This window comes from Doryrhamphus excisus, linkage group LG1 (genome assembly GCF_037039965.1).
Source record: "Doryrhamphus excisus strain RoL-2023G ecotype Guam linkage group LG1, RoL_Dexc_Guam_v1.1, whole genome shotgun sequence".
Classification (NCBI taxonomy): Eukaryota; Metazoa; Chordata; class Actinopteri; order Syngnathiformes; family Syngnathidae; genus Doryrhamphus; species Doryrhamphus excisus.
The window spans coordinates 2,419,285-2,434,031 of record NC_136357.1 but is presented as its reverse complement, the minus strand read 5'-3'; the positions used below and the strand labels follow the sequence as shown (position 1 = coordinate 2,434,031).

Sequence of the window (14,747 nt, the reverse complement as noted above, 5' to 3'; positions counted from 1 at the left end):
CTCCGGTGTCAGTGAACAGGTCATGTATTCATATGTGGAGATAATTATCGAGCCCCGAGAACCACCGTCGGGTCACCACCCGTGTTTGCTTCAATTCCTAATCCAGATAGGATTCGTTCATTAGCGGTTCATTCAGTTCTTGCTTTCTTTCAGAGTCTTTTTCCAGTGCCTCAGAAATCTGTCATGTGTATTTTTCATCGACTTTCAGTGGTGTCCTGTTGTAATTAACCCGCTCCTTACGAGTCTTTTAACCCTTAGATGCACAAGTGACTGGACCCTACACTCTTCCATAAGTGGGTCAAAAATCACCCATACTAGAATCAATGCCTAATTTGTTGATAATACTAACAGTCATGAAAGACACATACACAATATTATATGAAGATAATACTTGTTGTATTAGCACTTTATGTGTAAAATAATCTTCCTGAGGGGTGACACTTCTGATATCGTCTGTGTGGTCTACAGTTAATTTATTCCTGACAGCCAAAGTTGATAAGAATCAAAAGTTCCTATTGGATTTCATAGAAAATGCATGCAGGTCATTTTTGACCCACTTATGGAAGGTTGGGTTTGTAACACAAAAACAATAATTTCTTAAAATGTATAAAAAGGTAAGTTAAAAATATGAATGGCATGATATCAAAAACATGTTTTTTGAGGAATACCTGGAATATCAAATGATGAAAAAAATGTCATTACGAAGATATTTCAAAAAAATAACCTGACCGGGTCATTTTTGACCCACTTATGCATCCAAGGGTTAACAGGGTAAAGAACACAAAAACAAAAAAAAAATTAAAATGTATAAAAGGTAAGTTAAAAATGTGAATGGCATGATATCAAAAACATGTTTTTTGAGGAAGACCTGGAATATGAAATGACAAAAATAAATTTTATTACAAACATATACAAAAAAATCAACCTGGCCAGGTCATTTTTGACCCACTTATGGAAGGTTGGGGTAGTAACACAAAAACAAAAATTTCTTAAAATGTATAAAAGGTAAGTTAAAAATATGAACGGCATGATATCAAAAACGTGTTTTTTGAGGAATACCTGGAATTTGAAATGATTAAAAAAAAATTAATTACAAAGATATTTCAAAAAAACAACCTGACCGGGTCATTTTTGACCCACTTATAGAAGGTTAGGGTAGTAACACAAAAACAAAAATTTCTTAAAATGTATAAAAAGTAAGTTAAAAATGTGAATGGCATGATATCAAAAACATGTTTTTTGAGAAAATACCTGGAATATGAAATGATTAAAAATATTTCATTACAAAGATATTTCAAAAAAACAACCTGACCGGGTCATTTTTGACCCACTTATGCATCTAAGGGTTAACAGGGTAAAGAAACACAACACTTGGCTGTTAAAATACACACAGTATATTCTTTTCTGACATATAAAACCAACAGCTTATACATTGTTAAAGCATTTTTATTTCAGTTTTGTGGGTTGGAGTATATCAGTATGGTTTCATCTTGAAATCGTCAAGTCGATCTTCAAATCTGCCAGACTTTTAGACATATATTGTGCACGACCCTCAAAAGGTAACTAAAAAATGCGCGTTGGATTTAGGCCTAGGCTCTGGCTACTCCAACTTTTTTTTTTTTCCTAGGGGAGCCATTGTTTTGTTATTGAATACATTATTTTTGAAAGCTGACATTTCTGCCGAGCGTCAGCTTTTTGGCAGCTTTCTGACAGTTTTGGGACAAACTTGACAATCCTTATAAAGGATTTATCAATCCATTGGGTGTGGATAAGGTGTTCTTCCAGTGGTGCCCAGTGCTGTTTTTAAGCCAAACTATGTTTGGATTGTGGTGAAAGTATGGAGAAAAAAAATGTGACAAACATTTCAGGTCTCCCAAAACAAGCGGTAGTGTTCACTCGGGGCCAGCAAGGTCATCTCCGCTGGCCTAACCACTATTAGAAGCAGTGATCTTCTTGAAAGTTGAATTAATTTCCAAATTAGCGTCGTCACTGTACAAGCTGCAGGGTTCAAAGCATGGGAAATATCTCAGTATTTCCTATAAGATACATTTTCCTGATCCTAATCAGTGATTATGAGCATTGAACCTTTTTCCATTATAGTTCACATTATATATATATTGTACACATTGTACACATTATATATTATATTGATGTTTGCTAAACACAAGGATGAAGAGTCTTGAACCAGTCATGATGTGCTATATATATCACTATATTGACATTTACTATGGTACCCATTATGTCATTGGATGCTCATATCACCTCCTACTTCGGTACGTGAATAAAATAAAATAAAATAAAATAAAATAAAATAAAATAAAATAAAATAAAATAAAATAAAATAAAATAAAATAAAATAGGAAAGCAGGAAGTGAACAAATGTAACAGTTACTGACTTACGTGACAAAAAATAAAAATATAAAAAATTTAAAAAGAATAAAAAAAAATTGCTAAAAAGTAAAACAAAAATTTAAAAATTAAAAGTATAAAAAATAAAAATTTATAAAATAAAGTTTAAAAAAAACTTAAATTATATTAGGGAATTATATTATGAAAGCAGGAAGTGAACAAATGTAACAGTTACTGATTGTAAAAGTACCAGATGGAGGGGTAGGATTTAAAAAGCTTTGCTTCTTCGTACTCCTTTTGGACATGTGGAACTGGGAACTGATTATGGGATGCACTCAATTGTAATCTGATGCATGTTCAAATGAAATAAAACCATTACCATTACCATTACCATTACCATTACCATTACCATTACCATTACCATTACCATTACCATTACCATATTGCATTTGATATTATCCTGCTTGTTTTAAAACCATAAAATGAATGCATTCCTTTGTGTTCATGTGTCCTTATTTCACATTTGTACACAATTCAAGGTCGACTTATCAATACAGCCGTGCCTCTCTGGATCTCTCACTGAGGGAGGGAGTGACTGAATTGAAAAGCTGACAAAAAGACATTTGAAATGAGTGATGCACGAGCATGGCGAAGCCTTCCGCTGCCTTCCCATCAATGATAAATAACTCCTGTGGGTGGCTAGTGCGCATCTCGTTGAACCGCCTGCCAATAGCACTGCATCCAGTCTAAGAGCCTCCGCTGGAGCTTACGAAAAAAGATTCACAACAGCACCCTTTGACCTCGGAGTGCGGGAGATCTCTCCCATTGGACTGTGTTATGACCAAGGTTACTCAATGACACGTCTGTTAGTGTGGCCTGCCAACAATGTAAAGAGCAGCCTGATTCATCCGTCAGCCTCGCAGACTAAAGACTGAAGAGCGGAACTAAAGAATGAACATTTGACAGGAAACCACAAGGAAAAGAGCGGGAGTTCGGTAAACAGTGGAGAAGGATAATGAGCGAGATTTGAGCGTTAGGCAGATGGATAAAGGATAAGGACTAGCAGAGACTGTGTCTACATCGATTTACATGTCTCTGGCATTGATCAAACTCCCTCTGTGTGGGGACCTCCTTGTCACGAAGGATGACTTATCAGAAAAAGCTGCTACACGTCGGTTTGAAGACCTTGCAGAGCAATGTTGTGAAGGATGTTGTCGTGTGAAATTGTAGAAGATTAAAGTTGTGGGGAGATCCTTGAACTGGAATCAAACATTTCTGTAGTTTTAAGTAGGAGGAGCTCATTGAAGGAGAATGTGTTTTCCCACCTGCTTATCCTCACAAGGGTCGTAGGGGGGTGCTGGAGCCTATCCCAGGCGGGGTACACCCTGGACTGGTGGCCAGCCAATCACAGGGCACATATAGACAAACAACCATTCACACTCACATTCATACCTATGGACAATTTGGAGTCGCTAATTAGCCTAGCATGTTTTTGGAATGTGTGAGGAAGCCCACACATGCACAGGGAGAACATACAAACTCCACACAGAGATGGCCGAGAGTGGAATTGAACTCGGGTCATTTCTCTGCGAGGCCTGCGCGCTAACCACCCGATCCCCGTGCAACCAACATCAAATTTGAATATCAAATTAATCAATATTGATTCATTCATTTTCTACCGCTTTTCCTCACGAGTGTCGCAGGGGGTGCTGGAGCCTATCACAGCTGTTTTCGGGCGAGAGGCGGGGTAGACCCTGGACTGGTCGCCAGCCAATCACAGGGCACATATAGACAAACAACCATTCACACTCACATTCATACCTATGGACAATTTGGAGTCGCTAATTAACCTAGCATGTTTTTGGAACGTGGGAGGAAACCCACGCATGCACGGGGAGATTATGCAAACTCCACACATAGATGGCCGAGGGTGGAATTGAACTCGGGTCGTCTCTCTGTGAGGCCTGTGCGCTAACCACACTACCATGCAGCCAATACCAAATTTGAATCAAAATAACCAATATTAGTTCAAAAGAGCATTTTTATTTGCCGTTCAGTTTGTTGTCTGTCATGGCGTGTCCAGCAAGACATTTACATGCATGTGTAATCACATATACATACACGTACATGCATGAGTTCACACCAGCCTGGCCACCCTGTGCTTCTGGCATGCAACCGTTCTGCCCCACTGGCTCACTGACCGACATATGGAAGGATGGATGGCGGTGGATGATACTGTAGCTGGCCGTGATCAGTGGGGTGTGCGTCCACATGTCAAAGTATGAATGGATGAAGAGCTGACTGGTTTTGTCTCGGAGCCAGTACCCATGCTGGGCTGTCGCTTCTCCTTCTGCTCACAGACAGTTGAACCCGCGTCTCACCTGTCAGAAGTGTACCTTCTTCTCCTTGGCCCATATGGCTATATGCATGTTTACTGTACGCTATATTGCTATATATTTCCCTCCCATTTAGCTTTAGTTTTCTGAAATTGTAATGTTGTAGGTTTCTAATCTAGTTATATTAGGACCTTAAATATTAGGACCATAAAATAAGTAATAACTATAAAAGCAATCTTCACTCGCTAAATGTACTGCAAAAAAGGCCAGTAAGGATAATTCATAATGCCGCCTACAGAGAACATACTAACTCCTTATTTCTAAAATCACAAATACTTCAACTTGCTGATATAGTTCATCTTCAAACAGCTAAAATAATGCATAAGGCTAAAAATAACCAATTAGCTAAAAATGTCATCCAATACTTCAAGAAAGGAGAAATATGATCTCAGGGAAGAAGTACATTTGAAACACTTGTATGCTAGGACTACGTTAAAAAGCCATAGCATTTCAGTATGTGGAATCAAACTATGGAATGGATTGAGTAAGGACCTTTAAAAAATTTTAAAAAATTTTAAAAAATGAAAAAATTGAAAAAAATTAAATATATAAAATAAAAAATAAAAATGAATAAAATACCTCAAACAATGCACAACGATGAGCCAATTCAAGAAACAATACAAGCAGTTGATGTTTGCTAAATACAAGGATGAAGAGTCTTGAACCAGTCATGATGTGCTATATATATCACTATATTGACACTTACTATGGTACCCATTATGGCATTGGATGCTTGTATCACCTAGTACTTTGGTACGTGACAAAAAAATAGAAATTTAAAAAAAATTTTAAAAATTGAAAAAATTGAAAAAAATGAAGAAAATTGAAAAAATTAAAAAATTAAAAAAAAATTAAAAAATTAAAAGTATATAAAATGAAAAATAAAAATGAATAAAATAAAGTTTTAAAAAACTTAAATTATATTAGGAAATTATATTAGGAAAGCAGGAAGTGAACAAATGTAAAACTTTTTGTAAAAGTACCAGATGGAGGGGTAGGATTTAATAAGCTTTGCTTCTTCCTTCTCGAAATAAAACCATTACCATTACCATAAAAATCATATGCACTCAAATCACAGGTAACTTACGTATATGACATGCACAAAGTTTTAATTCCAAATGACTGCTGCTTTTGAGGCGTCCAGGTATGTTAAAGCTAGATGACTATGCAGTAGATCAAAATAAAGTCCAGCCTCATTCTGTTAAACCCAACCTTAAATTGGCCTTGTTCGGATGGTTTTCATTTTCGTTTTACTCGTCTCAAGGCCTCACCTGCTAATGTTTCGCTCTCTGTGGGCTGTTTGATGCACAGCACAGCTAACAGGGTTATCCTTTCGGTGTTGTGTTAATTAGCTACAAAAAAGGCAGCAGGACTCAGGGGGGCAAGCAAGCTGGCGCTGCCACCGTGCTCTGTCTTTTTGTCTGCTCGACATTTCCCTTTTGGCCTTCTCCATTACATCGCATAAGCTGCAGCCCGCTCACATTTCCTCAGACTCTTTTGTTTCATATCCATCCTGCACCCTTTGAATGCGGTGTGACTCCCATGTTAGCGTCGTCACCCCGGTCTTTTGAATATCTGACACACATGGTTGCACGTTTGACTTTGATCCTCCGATTTTAGGCATCAAGGGACTTTTGTCAGCCTGGGGGAGGTGACAGAAATGTCTGTGTTTTGCCTCTCCGTGCATGAGAGAGAAGAGTGGACCAAAGGCTACAAAATGCAATAAGCAGAGAGTGAGAGATGACAGAACTTGTGATCCGGTATTTTCCCCCCCTGGGGGTTTTGGGCCAATCTGTGGATTGCTTTTGTGGCAACACACAAATCAAATGTCTTTGCATCTGTCTCCGAGTCTTTCTTGTCGCTGAACTCAGAGTGCCATGATATCGATATCCCGCATCATTTGTTTGATCGTCCATTCCGAGGCAGGCCTATGATTTAAGGAATCAATATCAAGCTGATGATGCAGTCCAAAACTCGCTTTCGTCTTTTACTTTTGAGTGACATTTATAGCCACGCGTGCAGAAAACAAGTTATTTGTCAGATTGGCAGCATATTCCCAGTGCCCTTTTTAGACATGAGCTAACATGTCATCATAATATACAAGGTCAGGCAAAATGATACATTTGTAGGTTAAATAAAAGGCAAATAAAGTAAAGAAGCAAAAAAGTGTTTTTATTTTCGAAAAGTAAATATAATGCCATTCTGTTTTTTATTATGTTTTAAAAATTAAATCAGTTCTGGCCGGTTGGATTTGGTTTCAATGCAGATCCGGTAGCTCTGAAGTTGTGTTTTAAGTTGTTTTAAGTTGTTTTAAGTTGTTTTAAGTTGGTAACCCATAACAAGATGGTGTTTCCAGCTGTTTTGATAAACGTTTCCACAATAAAAGCGTGATGCTTACCAGTCCAATTCATGGCAGCAACTGAAAAAGAAACAAAAAACAATGGCATTGTAAAGAAACAAAGCAAAATGCCATTATATGAAAAAAATAAAAAACACTTTACACTATGTACAGGGTCAGGCAAAATGATCTGACACATATGTAGGTTAAATAAAAGGCAAATAAAGTAAAGAAACAAAAAAAGTGTTTTTTCCTGTACCAGCTGGAAACACCATCAACCGGCCGACCTCGCACCGCCAGAACTGATTTAATTTTTAAAATATAATGAAATAAAATGGCATTATATGTACTTTTCAAAAATATAAACTTTACTTTATTTGCCTTTTATTTAACCTACAAACCCTGTGTATATTTAATTCAATAGACGTGATCCTCGAGGTCTGTTTCTACGACATATTTTAAGCCAATTTTTACTGTAAGTCGGAACGCATACCTAAATTTACACCTAAGTCACTCACACTGTGTACATAACACATAAAATGCAACAATAAAAATAGTAAATAGAAGAATGAAATGAAACATAATGCTGTTTTGTTATTACTGTTACTTTCATAGGAGCTGATCCTTTATCATGTTCAAGGATACTGTTGCGACATGTGTTGTCTTCTGTGATCTCCGACACGGTGGGATTTTATAAACGTGACGTGAGTCCTGACTGCCTGAGAGTTGATTTTACAAATGTTTTTTTGGCATGGTCCGGTTGACAGTAGCTTTAGCTGGACCTCCTTATCATCCGTTCAATGTCCTGGGAGATGTTAGAATTCCATCTTTATTGTCAATGATGTTTATGACACTTTAGCGATTGAGTTTTTCACTTTTTTTTTCATTTACATATTCCTAATCATGACATTAAACAAGACATTGTGAAGATTTTTTTGTTAGAAATTGATAGTGAAGTAATATAATTCATAGGAAAACAATATAATAATCTGAAATTAAACTTTCATCCTTAAATATGTTTAATACCTGTGCAGACAATGGCCAAAAATTCCCAATAGGCCACAGATTACAAAGCAAATGTTAAATGTTAATATTGAATGCTATTAAAAAAGTTAGCGTTTTGATACAACCAGTTTGTCTGTGGAGATGCCAGGTATGATTTCCATGTCTTCTCACCGCATTGAATTAATTGCAAATGGACTGTTCAGATTTCAGTCAGGAGATCGGAAACTCGAATCTCCAAAAACATGCTGACTTTGAGTTAATATTAACATATCCCCCCCCCCATTTGAAAATGGACGGTTGTATTCATTTTTCTTATTCAGAAGCTCTGTGGTTGCTTTCCTGTTTGCAACAGCAACATCTGTCCATAACGATCCTCTACTGAGCTGGAGTCTATTGATCCTTGTTAACGAGGCAGGATATGACGCTGATGGATTCCCTGCGGGTCGAAGTATTGCCAATCAGACCGTCCTGACATGTTTGTCTAAGGATGTCCAGCCGACAACAATAACCACACGCTTAACAAGACAAATGAGCTTGCTGTCAAATAAACACTTGGATTTGTGTCAGCCTTGTGGTCTGATCTCCCGTGTATGGATGAGCTACCGGTGCTTCCTCTGGAGATGCTGCTTGGTTATTAGAGGGCAGGGAAGGACAAGTATGGATGCGGTAAAATATGGATACACCTTATGGGACAGGAACTGGAATGGGAGTTATATGGGATTTCTGTTGTCAGTTTATCCCAAAGGAGTTGAATGAGGTTCATGTCAGGACTCTCGAGTTTAAATTTTCTGGAACTTTCAGAAAATTTCTCAGAAAGATGAAGACGTATATGTCAGTATTCTGTATATCTTGGTGATCTCTGTAAATTACTTAACAACAGAGAACAAGAGACACCACTAACAACTCACTTTCATGAATTAATTAACAACTTAATCTTGCAATAATCAGATGGTTTCACTGTTAAGTCTTCACATTAACTTAAGCCTCTGCTTTGTTTTTCAATGAATGCCGAGGGAATGCCTAGAAGTAGCTTAAGAAACCTGCTGCTGGCTTTGCTAGCATCTCGACAGCTCATCTCGCCTTGAATCCCGTGTAGCATTAGTCTCTCTGCAGGGATCCCGGCTGCCAGCGAGGCGAGGCACCGTCATCCCAGTGCCAGGTGAGAGTGTGTGGATGCGCTGCTACTCATAGCGCTCATTAGTGTAGATTAGCCCTGATTAACCAGGCGGTTTCTCCCACCGAAACCCAAAGCAGAGCTCTATGACCAATTTAAACACGTAAAAAGGGTTTAGCGAGCGGACAGAAAAATTAAGACAAAGTCCGAAGATGTTAGCGTTTATGTCAGCGAGTGTGCTCATAAAATCAAGTTGCGTTACATGACACGGAATTAAAGTGAGAGCTGTCAAAGTCAAGTGAGGATGTGGAATTTACATTGAGGTGATCAAGACATGGCAGAGGAGTCCTTAACTCGCAATGTCCTTCATCACCATCGGTGTCAAATCTGAAGGGAACAAAAAAAGGGGGGGGGTGCACATGCTGCAAGGCCATCGGGGCGGCTCAAAGGCTTTCAGACTTTCAATGGCAACTCTTCATGCTGACTGCGGCATCCAGAGATATGAATTCAAACTGATCAGCTTGATTTGAGTCAAATCCATACTGGTTAGCGTACATTTTCTTTCATAGCCTAAAAAATATTTAGCATATATTTAACTCAGCTGCACGGCGGTCGAGTGGTTAGCGCGCAGACCTCACAGCAAGGAGACCAGGGTTCACTTCCACCCTCGGCCATCTCTGTGTGGAGTTTGCATGTTCATCAGCGGTAGAAAATGAATGTTTACTGTTTTCTTCTCTGGCTGCTCGGTGGACAAGTGGTTAGTGCTCATGCCTCACAGCTAAGAGACCCGAGTTCAATTCCCCCCACGGCCATCTCTGTGTGGAGTTTGCATGTTCTCCCCGTGCATGCGTGGGTTTACTCCGGTTTCCTCCCACATTCCAAAAACATGCTAGGTTAATTAGCGACTCCAAATTGTCCATAGGTATGAATGTGAGTGTGAATGGTTGTTTGTCTATATGTGCCCTGTGATTGGCTGGCCACCAGTCCTGTGTGTACCCCGCCTTTTTTTTTTGCCTTCAATACGTAACTCTCTTCACGCAACACGGCAAGATGCCTTTTCACTTCCTGGTTGCTACTGAGCATGGATTCCTATGGGGAAGATGCAGGCCGAGTTCTTATAATATACACTTCTGCTATCTTCTGGTCGTTTTTTTCGAATTAAAACTGCATCAAACATGCTATCATTTATTGTAGAGTTTCATCATCACCTCTTTGTGTGTCTCTCGTAAAAAACATAAAAGACATATAAATAGTGCATTTGATACCGACATGCATCTTTCCCATGTCTTAAATGCCTCCACCGCTAGCAGGAAGTGGACAGCTTAGAGGAGCGTAGCGTGCAGAAGGCTACACATTAAAGTGAAATTTTAATGCGTGCACTTTTCACTTCCAAATGTGAAAATTGTAAATAGTTCATGGTGTTATATTGGTAATTAAATGCTTATTTTCTTGTGAAAAATTATTGTGTGTTATTGTGGCATAAATGTTTAGGTATATTGGATAAATATATTTGGCTAAATTTGTGTCAAAGTGAACATTTTGCTTGAAATGTATCTTTTGACAACAAGCTGTTTTCTCCACTTTTTTTGTTGAGAACTGATATTTTACTGAAACTTGTGTTCTTCTGATGATTAGTACAGAAAAACAACCTTTTTTTCTGTTGAAAGATTTTTTGTTTTGGTATGTTCCATGTTTATATAGCCCAGAGAACACAATATTTCTATGTTGCATAAAAAAATCAGTCAAGATGGTCAAAAATGGCTCAAACTAAAAGGTATGTCTTTTGAAAAAACGATGTTCTTGTACCTTTTTCTTATGAGGGGCGACTCGTAACATGTTTTGCAAGATCGGCAGGTCTATTAGTGCCTTTATTTAAATGCTTGAATGATGCTGATACCAGCAACTCATACAGTGGTTTGTACAGATAAATCAGTGAATAAATATATTTTGGTCCCAAAATGCACTGCTTATAAATGCATTGGAATCAACAAGAACCTTTACTGTGTTCAATAGTGAACATTTTTATTTTAGTTGTGAAGTTTGACTATGAATCATGGAGTTGATTTCTTGCCTGTGTGGTTTAGTGCTGGACATTGCCTGGGATGAAATATTGGAAGTCATAAAAAAGACATCAGACAGCAAGGGAGGACACTGCGGTTCGCAGCTTACCTTGGTGCAATGCTTCTCAATTATTTTGTGTCATCCAACCCCAGGGGGCAGAATTTTTCCTGGTATTTCCTGGTATTTCCTGGTGTTTTCATGAAGGTTATCGTCACTTCTCTGTGAGGTCTCCTTTGTTTTTCGTTTCATTTCTGTCAGTAACCATCGTTCATCTTTTTTTTTGGCTCTACATACGTGTATTCCTATGTACAGTGTTGATTAGTTTCAGCACCGCCGCCACCGACCTGGAGGCTTTTTAAAGCATGAATACAATGCATGCAGGCAAGGCACGAAGACACTGATACTGAAAATACGCTCCGGACCTTCCATTATTTAACATTACATATCTGTGTTTTCGGAAAGTGGTTATCGCGCAGGCCTCACAGCTAAGAGACCCAAGTTCAATTCCACCCTCCACCCATGTGTGATTTTCTCCGGGTACTCCGGTTTCCTCCCACATTCCAAAAACTTGCTAGGTTAATTGTCGACTCCAAATTGTCCATAGGTATGAATGTGAGTGTGAATGGTTGTTTGTCTATATGTGCTCTGTGATTGGCCGGCCACCAATTCAGGGTGTACCCCGCCTCTCGCCCAAAGACAGCTGGGATAGGCTCCAGCACCCTCTCGACCCTTGTGAGGATAAGTGGTAGAAAATGAATGAATGAATGAACGTTTACTGTTTTCTTCTCCGGCTGCTTAGTGAACAAGTGGTTAGTGCTCATGCCTCACAGCTAGGAGACCCGAGTTCAATTCCACCCTTGGCCATCTCTGTGTGGAGTTTTCACGTTCTCCCCGTGCATGCGTGGGTTTTCTCCGGGTACTCCGGTTTTCTCCCACATTCCAAAAACATGCTAGGTTAATTAGCGACTCCAAATTGTCCATAGGTATGAATGTGAGTGTGAATGGTTGTTTGTCTATATGTGCCCTGTGATTGGCTGGCGACCAGTCCAGGGTGTACACCGCCTCTCGTCCCAAGACAGCTGGGATAGGCTCCAGCACCCCCGCGACCCTTGTGAGGATAAGCAGTAGAAAATGAATGAGTGAATTTCAAGTTTGAAATCAAATTTATAATAGTCTGCTGTCCAAGGTGCTGAAACTTCTCTCTCTCTCCTCACTCCTTTGTTGTTTACTCTCCTTGCTCTGAAACTACAACACCGACCTTCACAAGTAACCTCAGAGAAGAAGTGAGACATTGTAAATACTGTTTTCCTTCCATTTTGACTACAGGGTGACTTCAGATTACGGTGTTTGTGCTTGTCGAGTCCGCTATTACATTACATACTATATGTTGACATATCACTAATCAAATCTTTTTTTCTCTCTCTTTCTCTCTCTCCCCCCCCTTTTCTATTACATCCTTCTTTACCCCTGTTTCCTTTCCATCTTCTCTTATACAGGTGGAGCGGGAAATAGCCATTCTGAAGCTCATAGAACACCCGCATGTTTTAAAGCTACACGATGTTTATGAAAATAAAAAATACTTGTAAGTATCAAGCCCCAGTTTTTGGATTTTGGATTCCTCTCAAATGTACTTGATACTAATTGCACTTCACATAGTAATCAGTTTTAGGATGTATACAAAGGTTTGTTGATAACTGTAGGCTGTTTTTCCCACAAAATCCAAGATGATTTTGTTGCCCCAAGGAACGTTTTTAATTGGCTTGCTATGATCTGAGGGCAGCAAGTTACCTTCGACGTGCCGACGCTCCATTAGTATTGGCACGAAGCATTCGATTGAGTCGCTCATGCTTGGGGAATGCTAATAGGGAGAGAAAGTATCCTTAATGTAAACAACGTGACACACTCATCAGCGGCAACACCATTTACGTTAAGAAACATTAGGCATGGAGAGTGACAGCTGCATTAGCCTGCCGTGGCCGCGGCGCACACACACACACTCATGTAGACGCATTCATGAAGCTATTTGCTAACTTCGCCCCGCGGTGAATGACAAGCCCATCGGTCATTTGCAGCAGCCTCTTGAACCACAGAGGACGATTTGTCAACTAAATTCAATTAGCTCTCATCTTGAGTTTTACAAGCTAAATGGGATAAGGCATGCAGCAGTGTGTGATATGCTTTCAGCTTATAAAAAAAAAAGCAAAATATTCCGATTTGTAACATAAATGGATTCTTTGACTCACATTTCATTGATGGCTGGTCATGAGTAACTCAAGTATGAATACTACTAATACTGCCGGTTTGTGTCCAATGTTTATATTAAGAGATAAACAGTGTTAGTGTCAGCTGTCCCACAACTAAACGATTTACGAGGCTGGTGGTATAAATCCCCAGCAAATGTGTTTATAGGTTAGAGTGAAATGGAAGTGGAGTTGATACATTATGGCGTCAATATTCTATGAAGGAATACTTCATTGTCACCTGTGAATGATTATATCATAGATATACAAGATACCTTTAAGAAAGACAGATGGTAGCCATAATGGATGACAAGATGTAGATGTGGAAATGTGATTTATAATGAAGTGGCTGAAAAGTCTTCATCTTAATTTCAGCTGTCAGTGTTGAAATGGCCGAGCTACTCTACATGTATCGCCTTTGTATGTTTACATTTACATATATGTGCATGGCTGCCACTGAACATTAGTAAAGAAGCATTTATGTCAATAATTACATTTCAGTTTTGTCCTCGGTTTATGGGATTGTTCTGTGGTTATCAACACGTTCCCATAAATACATTTAAATGTAAATTTCAGTCTGTAAACATGAGACAAGATTGGGTGCACTCGTTCCAATCACTTGACTGTCGCCAACATCATTAAGGATAAAGATCGTACTAATGTATAAAAGCAATCTTCACTCGCTAAATGTACTGCAAGAAAGGCCAGTAAGGATAATTCATAATGCGGCCTACAGAGAACATACTAACTCCTTATTTCTAAAATCACAAATACTTGAACTTGCTGATATAGTTCATCTTCAAACAGCTAAAATAATGCATAAGGCTAAAAATAACCAATTAGCTAAAAATGTCATCCAATACTTCTCTACAAGAGAGGAGAAATATGATCTCAGAGAAGAAGTACATTTGAAACACTTCTATGCTAGGACTACGTTATGCTAGCCATAGCATTTCAGTATGTGGAATCAAACTATGGAATGGATTGAGTAAGGACCTTTAAAAAATTTAAAAAAAAATTAAAAAAATTAAAAAATTGAAAAAAAATTAAATATATAAAATAAAAAATAAAAATGAATAAAATAAAGTTTAAAAAAAAATAAATTATATTGGGAAATTATATTGGGAAAGCAGGAAGTGAACAAATGTAACAGTTACTGATTGTAAAAGTACCAGATGGAGAGGTAGGATTTAATGAGCTTTGCTTCTTCCTACTCCTTTTGGACATGTGGAACTGTGAACTGA

At 38.5% G+C, this 14,747-nt stretch overlaps 1 protein-coding gene across 10 annotated transcripts in view; it reads left to right on the top strand.

The window, feature by feature from the left end:
* Positions 1-14,747, top strand: part of brsk2a (BR serine/threonine kinase 2a) — a 209,072-nt gene that overhangs the window by 140,599 nt on the left and 53,726 nt on the right. For all 10 annotated transcript variants that reach the window (XM_058075839.2, XM_058075840.2, XM_078793369.1 and 7 more), the window contains exon 3: positions 12,760-12,845. In XM_058075839.2, coding sequence (XP_057931822.2) covers positions 12,760-12,845 — 86 coding nt within the window. The remainder of the gene's footprint in view (positions 1-12,759; positions 12,846-14,747) is intronic.